Genomic DNA, 15,341 nt, shown 5'->3' with positions numbered 1-15,341 from the left:
AATTTATATATATTAATTTTTGAGAATTAATTTTTCTTGTTTTATATATGTACTTAATTTAAGGCATAAAATTTTTATTTTACATGTATATTTACTTTTGACACATAAAATTTAAATTTATATTTAATTTTATAATTTTTATTTTAATTTATTCATTCATAAGTCACATTCCTAATTAAACATAGATTTTAATCTTTAAAAATAATATATTAATTATATTTAATATTTTATTAATTAATAAATAATTTTCTAATATGATAATAATACTAGTTCTATCTTAAAAAATAATATATTAATTATATTTTAATATTATATTAACTAATAAATTATTTTTATAATCAAATAATAATTCTAATTATAAAAAATAACATCTTAAATTATATTTTAAGTATTATATTTAATAATAAATTAAATTCTTAATTATATAATAAATTTTTTATTTTAAAAATAGTAATATCAATTATATTAATATTTTAATTTTTATAATATTAAAATTAATTAATAAATAATTTTTAAAATAATATGTATGTTTAGTTTTTGATACATAAAATTTTTGTTTTGATATGTGTGTTTACTTTTGACATATGGAATTTAAGTTTATGTGTCATTTTATAATTTTTCATATTAATTTATTAATTCATAAGTTACATTTCTAATTAAACATCAACTAATAATTCTTAGAACTAGTATATTAATTATAATTATATTAACTAATAAATAGTTTTCTAATCAAATAATAATACTAATTCTATCCTAAGAAATAACATATTAATTATATTTTAATATTATATTAATTAAAAAATTATTATTATAACTAGATAATAATTCTAATTATAGTAAATAACATCTTAAGTTATATTTTTAGTAAATATTTAATAATAAATTAAATTTTTAATTATATAATAAACTTTAAATCTTAAAAAATAGTAATATGAGATATATTGATATATCGATTTATATAATATTAAAATTAATTAATAAATAATTTGTATATTATGTATTAATAGTATTTTATAATTTTAAAAAAATTAAAGACGTTTAAAATTAGTTAATTTATTATTATTTTTAAAATTGTATAAATTAATATTAAATATTAAAAAATTTATTAAATTAAATTTATCAAATTTTAATATTATAATTAAAATAATAATAGCCGTGCAGAGTAAACTATTGGTATAAATAAATTGTTAAAATAGCTTTGGGATTGTTTTTTTTTTTTTTAATGATTAAGCCATAAACAATTTTCACCACACGGGAAGAAAAGGAGAGAAGAAAAAAAAGGAAATATTATTGTAAACTAGAACGCCTAAATAAAGGGCTCAGTATTTACTAAAGCCTAGAAGTCGGGCATCTTTTGGCTTTATTCCATCTAATCAATTGCTACTTCTTATTAATCAAAATCTTAATCACTCAATCAGTCTTGTAATTACGCGTTTTCAGCAATCATTAGATTATAATTTGTACTATAACAACAATATTAAGATATTTTCTTCTAGGCCTAATCGTTTGACGAATATTGTTGGCCGTCTACTTTCAAATTTGACTCAATAATTCAACATTTTTTGTTTTTTTCTTAATACTAAGAAGGAGAAATATTCTAAAAGGATAGTCAGTTGCCTTCGATATCAGTTTAGTTATTTTCATTTGAATTTTATTTATTATGTGGATTTTGTTTTTGTTTACTTGAGTTTTTATTTTGTTTTTATTAAAATAAGGCATGACGTAAATAGAGTTAGTGTATATATTATGCAAGTCGATAAATTTTTAGAAATTTGTTTTTCAAAAGGATGCCACACCCTGATGTAACCTCGGCGTGTGGATTGGAGAAAACCAACCAAAGCCTAGAGTGCATGATGCGGAGACCTTACACGCCCGTGTTAGTCCCCGTCTAACCTTTTTAGAATAACCTGAAAATATTGAACTTTGTAGGGGGAGCCATACCGCTATATTCTTTCCGTTACATTCACTATAAATGTGAAATTTTATCTAGTAAAAGTAAGAAAATTCGAACTTGAGACTTCTCAATCCCAAAAGTAATAATGTAATTCAATATTTTGTTATTCTTTTTCTTCTAACCAGGTTGATAAATGTATGAAAGATTAAAATAGAAAAAAAATTGTAATTCCGTAACTAATGACAAGTTAAGTTTAAAATGGAACTTGAGTTTGAATCCTATCTTTATATTTTTCAATCTAGTCATAAAATGAATAAGAAGAATTTCTTAAAATAAATAACTGAAGTAATAGATGTAAAGTATGTTACCTGTTAATTGTTTTGGATTAATTAATTATTCACTATAATATTAGATTAGTGAATAGCGGAGCTAAAGAGAAAGGAGGAATGAAAATAATAAAAACTTTTTTTTATTGCTTAGAAACTAAAATAGAGAAAGAAGCAGAGAGAATAATATTAAAAATATTATTATCTAAGTTTAGTGTATACACCACAACCAATAGGAGAGTGGCGTGTATATATAAATATTTTACATTTTAATATTGAATGTTTGACACATACTTCATTATTTAATATCAAATTGATGTAGATGGAAATATATATTAAACCTATATCAAATTTTTTCATAATTTTACATGTAAGGATGAAGAATAAATTTTTATTTTATGATTTTTTTTTTAAAAAGAAAAAGAATATCAAGTTTTTTTTACACAAAGAAGAACTTCAGGTTTAAGTCTACAAAAATTAAAACAATGAGTGACATGTCCAAACTTCATCAATATTAATATGTCCTCCCCAATGCTGATTTAAAATATCTTCTAACTCATGAGTCCCGCTAACTCATGCTAATGTAAGTGGTGAATATTCACCTCAAAAAATCAAAGCAAAACTTATCTAAAAAAATCTAATTATAAATTAAATTTTTTATTTTTTATTAATTTTTAAATTTCTTTTCGATAATAATTTTTAAAATCTTACTATAAAAACATGACATAAAAAGTCAACAGTATTTACTAAAAAAATAATAATTGTGAATCCCTAAAAAATAATTTATTTTAGACTTAAACGCCATAATATTTTATCAATACACTATTTTTTATTTTAATAAGCAGAATTGATCACTGAAAGATATTCTTAAAAATAAATTAAAAATATGAATATTTATTTTAAAATTTAATAATAATTATAAATATAAAGTTGAATTTAATCAATAATTAGATAAAAAATAGGTTTTTTACATAAATATTCATTTTTTTCAGCATCTATTATATTTTTACCTCGCGAAAAAAGAGCTCACAAAAATACGCTCTTTTAGGTATACAATTTACAAAAATACACTCATTTTTGTAAATTAAAAGTGATATGGCTAATGGTTTTATTGACTTTGTAACTTTAATTTTTTGATGTATATAATATCACATCAATCTATAACATTTAATAAAATAATTAAAATCCAACTCATCATTATGAACTAATGGCTAATGTATAACTAGAATAGGCTAATAAATAATTAAATGAACACTTTTCTTACTCTTTTGTATTATTGCTTCTTTTTAATATTTAATTTTTTAAGAAAGTTACATCAAGAAATAAGTGCAGTAGTAACTTTTTTCTTTTTTAACTGATTTTTTTTAATAATGAAGTTGTAAATTTTTTTAAAATAATATTATCCTAACTGATACAATAAAATTCAAACCACTTTAGTTTGCACTTTGCTCCAAATTTGAAGATTTGACTCAATATAGCATACATTTTGATGCTTTTCGATGAGAATGGTTGTATGTGTATATTCAATTTTTCTCTATATGATTTTATAAATAATAGAATTAAAATTTAAAATTTTAGAAAAAATTGAAATAAGTTTAGGTAATTTTTGAAATTATTTTAACTTTCAAATTAATAAAAATACTCAATTTGTTAATATTTTGTAATAATATTAGTTTGATGAGAATGTCTTTAAATGGTTATAGAGCGCTTTTAGCAAAAAAATAAAAAAAATAAGACTATAATTTAATGAGTGGTACTAGGCTTCTCTTAAAAAAAGAGAGATTTTCAAGTCACTCAAGTAATTTTGAAGTAGCATCAAGTCAAAATTTACACATATCTTAATTTGTTATTTTCAGGTAATTATAAAATTAATTATATTATTTCATAGTTCTACTATAGCTACTGATTCACTTTTCTAAAAAATATTTTTTTATTTTTAAGATATATATTTTTTGTTTACTATTCAGACAGACAATTCTTCATAGATATGAACATCAATCAAATATCAACCATACTCATCTTAAAATCTCAAAATATCAACTAAATATTAACGAAAATAAAAAAATTATTATATATTACAAAAAAATTATCATGATATAAGTATTCTTCGCCATGTCTGTTTGCTAATTTTATGGCAAGCCAATCTCCAAATATCTAGAATCAGTCCATGATTTTACTATCATTTTTCTTCTTTAATCATTTTCTGCATCAATAAAATAAATTAAAAAAATCATAATTAAGCACAAAATAAGATAAATCTAAATATCAAAATATAATTTTTTAATGAAAAAATTTAATTTCTAATAAAAAAATTTAATTTCTAATATTTTGGAACTTATTAAACAGATAAATAACATTTCAAGTTTGTTTTTTATTTTACACTTTTATGATTGATTTTGCAATAGCCACTAGTAACTTTATATTAGTTAAACTTATATTATAAAAGTAAAAAGTGTAAAAAAAAAGTTAAGAAGGTAAAAATGTAATGAAATAAAGTAATAGGTAATTTTACAATTATTTATATATATAAAAAAAAAAAGCATGCTGGGCGTAATTACCACAAAGAAAAGGGATGAAATGAGATGCCAAGAATCCAGACGCCTCAGGCCTTTGAAAAAAGTTATTATTATCTTTTTCTTAGTGAAAAAAGTTGTCTTTTTCAACTTAACAAGACGAGCGCTCTAATCTTCGAAGGCTTCCAGTGAAAAATGTAAGCCATCAAGATTCTGTTGGTTTCATGTTCACATCGTCAGAGATCAACTGCTTAACAGGTTCTTTTTACTCTTCTTTTCTTAAGTTTTGCTTGCAGAAAGAAAAGAAAGAAAGAAACTACTATTTTTACTTTAGGTAAGTAAAATTACTGCAAAATTTGTTTATATAAGACTTGTGTATGAAGAAGGGATGGAGTAATGATTCAATTTTTAGTCAATGTTAAAGCCAATTGCATATTGTAGTTACAACATGTATCACTGATCATATCCGTACAATTTTCAGTAGTTTTAGTTAATTATTAAGAGAAGTTAAAGATTATCAAGTATTTAAGTTGAAAAGATTGAATTCTGGCAAATATGAGATTTCTAAACATGCGATTGGCTAAACAGATTTCACTTCATTTTTAGAATTTTTCAATCAAAGTTATGGATTTCTGATGGCTGTAGATACATTTCGTCTATATAAAGAGTTTCAAGAATGTTTTCTTTGCGGCATGATTCTGCAGAAATCACCGAGAGAAAATATAACGTGACTGGTGGGGCAAAACTAATAACAGATGGACTACTGTTTGTTAACCGTGGTGATAACAGTCAATGGAGGGATGCAGAGTCATTTGAAGGACAAATTTTTCAAAATTAACCTGATAACTTCTGTACAAAGTCTGCATTTCGCTCCTATTTGGGTATGTAGTATTTGCCTGTGAAAATGCTCTAGGTTCATGATCTCTGTCTATTTACTTTCCCTGGTATATGCACATCTTGAAATGCAATTATTAAGAAATTCATCCTAAAATATGAATCTTGCATTTTACCCTTTTATATGCATTCCTGTGAAATTTAGGACCAGTTTGGCATTGTGTTTGCCAATGTACTTTGGTTTCTTATTTTTTGGTTTTCTTATTTTTTTTTTTAAATCTCTAGCTGCTTTTGGGGAATCATGATGCTTTATCCAGACCATGATTTTGGGGAAGCAGGAAAAATAAAGGAAAAAATGAAAATTAGAAGTAGCTCTTGAAACACACCCAACTGGCCCTTATCCTATTGATTATTGGTTTACATGTATTGGCAGATAATACGATTTTACATGTAGCAACTGATATATAGGGTGAAACATTTGAAATCAATCAGGCCCTGGATATCTTTTATCTTACTTTTTGATGTATGATATACTCCATTTTCTTTGGATAATAAGTCCTACTATTATAATTATTTGGTTCTCCATGTTTGTTTCCTTTAGCATTTTGCTAATTTATGAACTTTGATTGTGACATGGAACTTGCAATAATCACAAATAAAGACTATGTTGAATATTCGACGTGCATCGAAATCTTATCTTTTTCTTGGTTGAATTAAAAATTTAGTAATACTAGTGAGAAATTAAAAAGTAATATATTAGACTCTCTCTGCTGGCTTCTTATCAGCTAGCATGATTACGCTGAGATTTTTGTTATCTTGTCTTGATTTTGACATGAGGAAAACAGACATTACTCTTTTACCTTGCCAGAAAATAAAACAACTGAATTAATTGAAGTCACTTATTTCTATTTGTATAGACATAAAACATGCTTGTCGGGCTATTGTTTAATGAATTGTTATATATGCATATGTGTGCATAAAATTATTCATGTACTTTTGTACATGTGTGTATGTGTTGTTATATGGATTGCTAGCAAAATTTTACCTTACCCATTATTAAAATATCTTGGAGCTTATAGCACACCTCCATAAACGGAGTCTTCTAAGTTTGCAAACATATTTACTTACATTTAGAAAATTAGTTTCAATTAGTCGCATGCCTACAATATACATGTAAAAAAAGAAAAAAGAAAAAAGAAAAACTGAGGTTATACATAATGAAATCTGACAGCTTAGATATTTATCCTGTTAGAAACATTCTAACAACTTAATATAATTAATCGAGGCCAATACTTTTGTCTAATCTCTTGAGGTATTTTATTTTTTAAATAATGACTATGCTTATATTTAGATATCTCTCTTACCTGAAACTTTAATATAACTTTTATAGTGTGGTTGCTCATATTAGGAATGCAGAATTAGAACTGGACCTCTAGTTATGGATATGGTTGACATTCAAGGAGAATTAGTGACGTAGGGTCGATATGATTGATTATGATTCAGAAATGGTATTTAAATGTGTCAAGTAATATAAAGTGGCCCTTAAGTTATACGGCTAGCGTTATAGATAAGTTTGGTAGACTACTAGAAGCTTCTTCTAGATTTAACTCTGTTTCTATTTGAGTTACTAAAATTTGACTATGGTTTCAGGAAGCCAGCGAAGGATATTTTATTTTTATGGTTGTTCTGGCTATTTATCCAAAAGTGTTAGAATTTTCATTACGTCATGCTTATTAAATATATATGGAAGGTATTTGGTGGTGACCAATCTGATAATGGGGCGGTTCTGCATTGAGAGTTAGATAGGGCCTCAAAGTTGCTATAAATTAACGTGATACTCATCAAATTTTCATATCCGAAAAAACTAGCTTTTCCATTTAGTTTTTCAATTGCAGGAATTATCAGCATGGGTCGTAAGAAAACTCAAATGAGCTTGATTCAGGGAGAAAGTGCTCGTCAAGTTTCTTTTTCGAAGCGCCGAACTGGCATCTTTAAGAAGGCTAGCGAACTTTGTACCTTGTGTGCAGTAGAAGCAGCAGTTGTTATCTTCTCCCCAGGCGGCAAGGCCTTCACCTTTGGACATCCCTGCTTTGAAGCAATTATGAAGAAGCTTGCTGACCCAGAGAATCCAGATAATGGCTTTGCTGAGCATATGGCTGAGCATGAGGCCACTCTTCGTGATCTAAACAAGCAGTATTCTGATCTACTCGAACAACTAAAAGCTGAAGAAAAGCGAGGAGAGGAGCTCAAGCAGATGCTATTGTTAGATAAACCAATTGATGACCTCAACTTGGATGAGCTGCTGACATTGCAAGCATTCATGGAGAGAGCTAAAGCAGATCTGTTGAAGCGACTTGGAGCTCGTCCAGTTCAGAATTCTGATCCTTCCGCTTCCTCCTCAGGAAACTCAACTGAAGCCATTGATCCCTCTGTCACTAAGTCAAAAGCAAATAATGCTGATACTCATGGCAATTGCCATGGGGTTTGCAATGGAGATTGACTTAATATTCACAGTGGGAAGAGAGTGTTTGTGCCTTAATGATCTTGATGATAGTGCTCAGTGTTATATGAGTGATTCTAGTTGTTCGCTCTTTTCACCACTTGGAATGTGGATGGGAATGTAATAGATTGGACATTCTAAATGTTCATTCTGAATAAAATAATCTATTCTGATAATCTGAGATTTGTTCTTTTAGTCTGTTATTTCATGTGATGACATTACTCATCTACACATGCGGATTTATTCTCTGCACCTGATAGAAGGCCCATCTTTTTGTTTATTTCTGCGGTGGACGACCTTGTGCTGGTCTGCTGGATTGGTTTGAGGGGGTTTTCTTCCCTTAACAAACGGTTCAGTGGACCACCACTCGCATGAGGGGCAGGTCCACTGAATAGTCTATCGGAAACGCACCCATGGCCAGTGAGATTGTTATCTGATAGGTTTATGGAACAATAGCAGTGCATACTTCTTAAACGAAAAATTGGTATGCAAATTTGCTGGCGTTGTTTTTTTCCCTAAAGAATGCTTTCACATAATTGCAAGTTACCAAAATCATACATGTCCATAGATTTTTCTGCCTTTCTAAAGTGCAAAAGTAGTAGATTTAGTTGACATAGTTTTAAATGAAAAAATAGAATAAAAACAAGGTCTTACTTGGTTTATTAAGTAGCAAAATCTCAAGTAAATCTACTAGCCATTAGCAAGCAACTCTGCACATATTGACTAAACTTAGGGATAGGATTTTGTTTAAACTTAACCTAGTCTCACTTAGGTAGAGACTAGTAAAAAGTTTGGTTAGCTCAAGCCAGTTTAGTCACAATGATATTGAACCTGAATTTAAAATAAAAACCCGAGTTTCCAACCTAGCTGAGCATAGTAGTAAAATAGTAATTATTAGAAAGATTTTGAGTGAAAACATTCTATCTATTATTATTAGTAGTAATAAATCAAAAAGTACTAAAAAAGAATGCTTGTCATTTGGTTAATTTTAGAAATCAATTACATGATTTTTTTTTTCCTTATTAAGTCAATATACATAGTTTACTCCGTTGGTAAAATATAATAATATTATTATAACATTGTTAATTTGGTAATGTGATTTTTGTAGGCAGAAAACAAAGCTGTGCCATATCACAAAATAAATAATGCCACGATGTATAAAGGGAAAAGAGATTAAAAAACAAAAATTGAGAGATTATAAGTTAAAAAAGGTATTAAAATTAAATTGGTAAATGAGCAAAATTACGCCTTAAAGCAAAAAAAGATATGAATAAATTGAGGTGTTTCCATCATACATACTTAGATTGCTAAAAAAAAAAAAAAAAAGTCAAACATGCTTGGGTCCACGAAATCTCATATTTCCAAATTGAACAGATTGGTGGGGCAAAATTGCTCAAAAATTAAGTTTTTAGTATAATTTTACTTATATATATATACCCTTAGCCAATAAGATAATAAACTATATATTTAAATATGAGAAGAAAACAAGACCTACCTCCAAATTTGGTTCATTAAACCATTTCTTTCCTTTTTCTTAATCATTCCTACCAAACAAACAAAGATGCATATCCTTCCTCCACCAAACCATACAACTGGAGTGAAAAGAAAAAGAAAGAAGAAAAAAGCATCCATCCTACCCACTATATATCATCCATCAATCCTATCCATCCTTTTGTATTTTCCCTAGTTCTTACCCAAGTAAAGGTTAAACTTTCATGTTTCTAGACAAAATATATTATCTAATTCAATAATTTATTGAAAAAGATTTTTATATATATATGGCTAGTCTTTTGGTCCAAATATAAAATCTAGACGGAAGTATATGTCTAAATCTAAAATTAATTAGACACATATCTATCAAATTCACACTTAAATATTCAATGTTTAACAACATAATTTTAAACACCTCAAGGCAAATACTCAACCATTTGACCAAGAGTCAAATATGGCTTCATTTTCTTTACCATACTTAAAACCAAACACAAGATCCCTAGCAAAATAAGTGTCTTAGGTTTATGCTTAAGAGCACCATTAAGCTGAGCACTATACTCTCAAGTGTATTTCATATACATTAATGTCATTCTTTACCTTATCCTTGTCCATTTTCTTTTTTCCTTTTCCTTTTCCTTTTTGTTTACGAGTATGCAAGAGGATGAAATGTTGCTCACGTGATAATTCTCTTATAGCTTAAGTAAGATTTTTAAGTTTAAAACTAAATTACATAACTGCATTAAAATTATTGCGTTAGTATTTTACTATTGAAAAATGTCATGTCCGATAGACTCTAAAGTATCCTAAATAAATAAATAATATTACAATGGATTTATAGAGTTATGAGGAATATCCAGAAAGGCATTTAGGAAATCGGTCTGATTCTATCTCTGTTCGTTCCGTTTGAAGAAAGAAAGGATCCCAAAGAATCGATCTTTCTTTTAGTTGTTGAATCTTTCTTTGATTGTTCTTATTTATCTGATAAGAATTTGGTGAAAAAAATCGTAAAACAGTGAAAAGTTAAAATGTTTGAATCATTTTACTTCAATGGAAGTAAATTTGCAAATTATAAGATGGACTCTATCTATATACCTTTGTGAATCCAGGGGTCCATTCGGTGTCATTTTATTTGTAAAAAAATTTATGTCAGCGTCTGATACGTGTGTGAAATGCTGATATATATTTATTTTTTTTTGAAAAAGTAATTTATGTTCATTTATTTTATATTAAATGTTTATTAATTTATGTTCATTAAACATGTGTTGAATGTTTATTGTTTAAATGTAAAATGCTCATTGTTTGTTAACTAAATTATGTTGAAAAGATATGTGTACTACAATATAAATATTTATATTATAATTTTAACTTGATTTTTTTGTTTACCAATTGTGTAAGAATAATTTATGTTATGTCTATATTATATATGTTTATTTGAATAAATTAGAGGTATGATTTTCATTAATGACGAATATTTATTAACAAATAAATAAATATTATGCTTATAAATGATGAATATTTATATCAATCATAAAAAAATTTCAATATGCATCACAAAAATAATAAAATCTTTCATAAATAATCAATATTTTTATTTAAAAATATTGATGAGCATTATATTTATAGACAATGAATATTGCAGTACCAGCTAATAAATATTAATATTAACATTGATGAATAACACAATAAATAAAATGAACATGAATATTAACTATAATAAATATTAAGTTCACAGATAATGAATATTTAAATATAAAGAAAATTAATTATTATAAAATATTACATCTAATGGACATTATACATATAGAAAATGAAAATTTTAGTACATATAAATGAAACAAAATATATTACATTTATATAGTCTAATAAATTTTTTTTGGCATGTGTTACTATATTCCGATATATATGATTTTACTTTTAGCACGTGTATTTGCTATTGTTACATAAAATTTAAGTTTATATATAATTTTTAATATAATATAAATTTATAAATATTATAATTTAAAAAATAATGAAGAAGCAAGACAAAAGTCCCCAAGTTATACACTTTATAAATAGAATGCATTACATATTTTAGAAAGAAAACACATGTGTTATAAACTCCAGTCCATGTAGAATCATGGACCGTGGTCCATATTATAACAATTAGAATTTGTATGCAAATTATAAGATGGACCCCCTGTCCATGTAGCTTTATGGACCTAGAGGTCCATCCGACATCGTTTTACTTTTATAAAAATTTATGTTTTAAGTTTTATATGGACATCAAACACTGACGCGTGTCAGACACTGGCGTAACTTTTTTTGAAAAATAATTTATATTCATTAATTTTATATTAAATGCTGATTAATTTATATTTATTAAACATATGTTGAATGTTCACTATTTAAACGTTAAGTGTTTATTATTTGTTAACTTAATTTTATTAAAAAATATATATGCCACAATATAAATATTTGTAGTATAACTTTAACTTGATCTTTTCTTTTGTTTACCAACTATGCAAGAACAAATTATGTTATATCTATATTATATATTGTTTATTTGAATAAATTAGTGGGCATAATTTTCATCAATAATAAATATTCATTAACAAACTAATAAATATTATGCCTATAAATGATGAATGTTTATATCAATCATAATTTCTTTTTAATCTACAACATAAAAATAATAAAAACTTTCATAAATAATCAATATTTTTATTTGAGAATATTGATGAATATTATATATATAGAAAATGAACATTGCAGTACTAGATAATAAACATTAGTACTAACACTGATGAATAATACATTAAAAAAAATGAACATGAATATTAATCGTAATGAATATTAAGTTTATAGATAATGAATATTTAAATACCAAGAAAATTAATTATTATAGAATATTACATCTAATGGATATTATACATATAGAAAATGAACATTTTAATACATATAAATGAACAAAAAAAATATTAATGTGTATTGGGTCTAATAAAAACTTTTTAACATGTGTTACTATATTCTAACACATATAATTTTTAATTTTGACACGTATATATAATTTTGATATATTTCTATTAATTTATTTATACTTTTTATATTAATAAAATTTTAAAATATAAAAAACTAACAAAGACGTTAAAAATATTTTATTATTTTTAGATATTTTAATTAATTATAAAATATTAAAAGATCTATTTAATTCATATATAAATTTAATTTATATTAATAATTACGAGTCATCCAACAAAGTGGATAAACAAGTAGCTTTCATAAATATATAAAAAAATATATATAAGATATTTGTTTAATATTAATATTAATTTTAAATTAATTTATTATAATTTAAAAAATAAAAATCTTAAATTTTAAAAATAAATACATATGTCAAAATAGAAATCTTTAAAATAGTGATAGTAAAATAATTATAACAGTTGTATAATACGCAAGTAAAAAATTAACTTTTAAAAATATGTAAAAATTTATTTAATATATAATTCTTAATATAATATTAAGAATTATAAATTTATTTTGTTATAATTTAAAAATTTAAAAATGGTACAATTAAAAAAAGAAAAGAGTAAAGAAGTCTATCTTTTATTGGACACATGGGATGCAATTGTTTTTTTTGCTGGAAATGTTGGATTCTCTCTTTCCTACTCTTAGTTTCAAATGGCCAACGTTGTGTGTTTTGCAAAGCTCTTTCCGCACGTATTTATGGATTCGGTCGATGTAGAATTTTGGACTGGGATCCATGTTATTTACAATTGAAGTAAATTGTTATGGGCTAAATAATGGCCACTTCGGCCCATAATTAGATCTAGGCCCGAGAACCACCACTAAAGTCAGAGATAGTATAGAGCTAATAGTTACATTTGTAATTAAGCAAAAGAAAAGAAAAAAGAGAGAAGCAACTGAAAATGGCGACGGCGTTGATGCGATCTGGTCTTCGAAATGCTCTTCGCGGCGGCTCTAAGCCCTCTGCTCCTCTCAAGAGACGTTTCTCTTCCTCTGCTCATCACGACGATGCATGTAAATCTCTCTCTGTCTCCCTCTTTATTATTAAGTTTGATTTAATTATTTCCCTGTTTGGAATCCGTTATCTTTGGTTCGGTATTTGATAGTCTCTTTTGGAATCTGTCATCTTTGATTTGGTAATTGATAGTGTCTTTTCATTGAAGGCTCGATCAACTGTAGAGTTTTGGTATTTGTTTGCTTTTCTAGGGTTTTATTTTATTTTATTTTTTATAAAAATTGAAAATTCTCGATTGTATATGTTATTATGGTGTTTGGTTGATTAGAAATAGGATAACAACTATGAGTTGTATATCAGGAAAATCTTGGGTTTGAATTTGATTGATTTTGGATAAAATTTATCAGATGAAGCAGCAGAAGCATCAAAGTGGGAGAAGATAACTTATGTGGCAATCGCCAGTTGCAGTATTTTAGCAATTTATAACCTGTCAAAGGGACATCCCCACCATGAAGAACCTCCCGTAAGCTTCTTTCCAATTCATTTTCCTTTTGTTATAAAAATGTATGTGACGTTTTCCTTTATAATAAGAACTGGCAGGAATTGGTAGAGTATTATAAAGCTCTGAAGATTTTTTATTATATCCGTTGTTGATGATGTTTTTTTGGTAATTGACTTGCCTATTCGTGCAGGCATACCCATACATGCACATTCGCAATAAGGAGTTCCCATGGGGTATGTACTGATGTATTCTTATTTTTCTGATTTTGTTTTATTCCTCCCCACAAAAATAAACAATGCTTCATGGTAGTTAAGGATTTTCCATGGTTTATTTATCCTAGAATTTTGCACTTGTTTATGCTAGGATACTAGTTTTTTGTAGTTATATTAGGATTCAGTTAGTAGCATGGAGATGGCATTGGATTGCATATAGGTGTTTGGGCTTGAGTTCAGCTGAATCCAGAATCCAAACCAAAATTCCTTGTCGTTAACAAATGGATTGATTTAGTATACAATGTCTTCTTTAAAATGTTTAAATGTGTTTGGTTGTGACTATTTTTGGCTGTTTTCTATACTATTAGATATTTGGTTTCATATGTTAAATTTGGATGAGGTATTGCTTTCGTCTGATATGCTTTTTCCCCTTGATATGCAGGACCTGATGGGCTTTTTGAGTCGAAGCACCATTAAGTAATTGATGGCCCATTGCATGAAAATATCTTAATTACCATCGTTTAGCACATTTCTCCTTCTGGCGTCAGAAATTAGACGACCCTGGCCGTTCTTTGAATTTGATATTGGTGCTTGCATTTTGCACTCCTATATTGTGGATTTTGCTACTTTTCACATGGCAAGTTGTTTAGTTACTGGTGTTACTATTTTCCTGTTATCTGTGCGCTGCTTGCTGCTGAATAAAATTCAATATTAAATTTCAAATATCCGACCTTTACCATCTTTAATTTCAATGCTTTGATCTGTCATTGACAGTACATCTTTGCAATTGAGAAAAGAGTTTGCTGGATAGAGTTTAGTGGTATTCTAGTTTTGTAGATAGATAGTTGAATTTTGATTCTTCGAATAATGTGTTTCCAGTTATTGTCTAAAATAACACACCACCCCCAACCCAGTCACTTGCCAGTGGCACGGACAGAGAGAAGATGACATGGGTTGAACTCTTCCTTCACATGGAAGGGAATGAATTCCTTAAATGGAATTGAATCCAGGATCCAAAGTATATTAGTTACGCAATCATGGGTTCAAGCTGTAAACAGGGAAACAAAGAAATATGAGAGTAATATAAAATAATTGTGTAGTTTGAACAGAA

At 26.7% G+C, this 15,341-nt stretch overlaps 2 protein-coding genes across 4 annotated transcripts; both read left to right on the top strand.

Annotated features, from left to right (window-relative positions):
• The first annotated feature begins 4,810 nt into the window (after positions 1-4,810).
• On the top strand, positions 4,811-8,243 carry LOC8275940 (agamous-like MADS-box protein AGL29). Of its 3 annotated transcripts, XM_048377400.1 has the most exons (4): positions 4,831-4,930; positions 5,018-5,067; positions 5,438-5,614; positions 7,463-8,243. In XM_048377400.1, the coding sequence occupies exon 4, from the start codon at positions 7,474-7,476 to the stop codon at positions 8,065-8,067; it is 594 nt and encodes a 197-aa protein (XP_048233357.1). In that variant the 5' UTR covers positions 4,831-4,930; positions 5,018-5,067; positions 5,438-5,614; positions 7,463-7,473; the 3' UTR covers positions 8,068-8,243. The 3 variants fall into 3 exon arrangements, with proteins under 3 accessions (XP_002531994.2, XP_015582587.1, XP_048233357.1); XM_015727101.2 differs by lacking the exon at positions 5,018-5,067 and having other exon boundaries at positions 4,821-4,991; XM_002531948.3 differs by lacking the exons at positions 5,018-5,067; positions 5,438-5,614 and having other exon boundaries at positions 4,811-4,991.
• A 5,152-nt stretch (positions 8,244-13,395) lies between these two features.
• Positions 13,396-14,955, top strand: LOC8275939 (cytochrome c oxidase subunit 6a, mitochondrial). Its single transcript, XM_002531947.4, has 4 exons — positions 13,396-13,575; positions 13,924-14,039; positions 14,209-14,251; positions 14,673-14,955. The coding sequence occupies exons 1-4, from the start codon at positions 13,464-13,466 to the stop codon at positions 14,705-14,707; spliced, it is 306 nt and encodes a 101-aa protein (XP_002531993.1). The 5' UTR covers positions 13,396-13,463; the 3' UTR covers positions 14,708-14,955.
• The last annotated feature ends 386 nt before the right edge of the window (positions 14,956-15,341 follow it).

The sequence above is a fragment of the Ricinus communis genome, chromosome 7, assembly GCF_019578655.1.
Source record: "Ricinus communis isolate WT05 ecotype wild-type chromosome 7, ASM1957865v1, whole genome shotgun sequence".
Taxonomy (NCBI): Eukaryota; Viridiplantae; Streptophyta; class Magnoliopsida; order Malpighiales; family Euphorbiaceae; genus Ricinus; species Ricinus communis.
Note: the sequence above shows the minus strand (reverse complement) of the source record. Positions and strands in the feature narration are given on the sequence as shown.

Bases quoted from the DNA above. Each gene is read 5' to 3' on its own strand.
- LOC8275940 (XM_002531948.3), top strand. From the start codon at position 4,958: ATGTTCACATCGTCAGAGATCAACTGCTTAACAG. The intron at 4,992-7,462 runs GTTCTTTTTACT...TTTCAATTGCAG, and splicing joins AGAGATCAACTGCTTAACAG to GAATTATCAGCATGGGTCGT.
- LOC8275939 (XM_002531947.4), top strand. From the start codon at position 13,464: ATGGCGACGGCGTTGATGCGATCTGGTCTTCGAAATGCTCTTCGCGGC. The intron at 14,040-14,208 runs GTAAGCTTCTTT...CTATTCGTGCAG, and splicing joins CCCACCATGAAGAACCTCCC to GCATACCCATACATGCACAT. The intron at 14,252-14,672 runs GTATGTACTGAT...CTTGATATGCAG, and splicing joins CAATAAGGAGTTCCCATGGG to GACCTGATGGGCTTTTTGAG.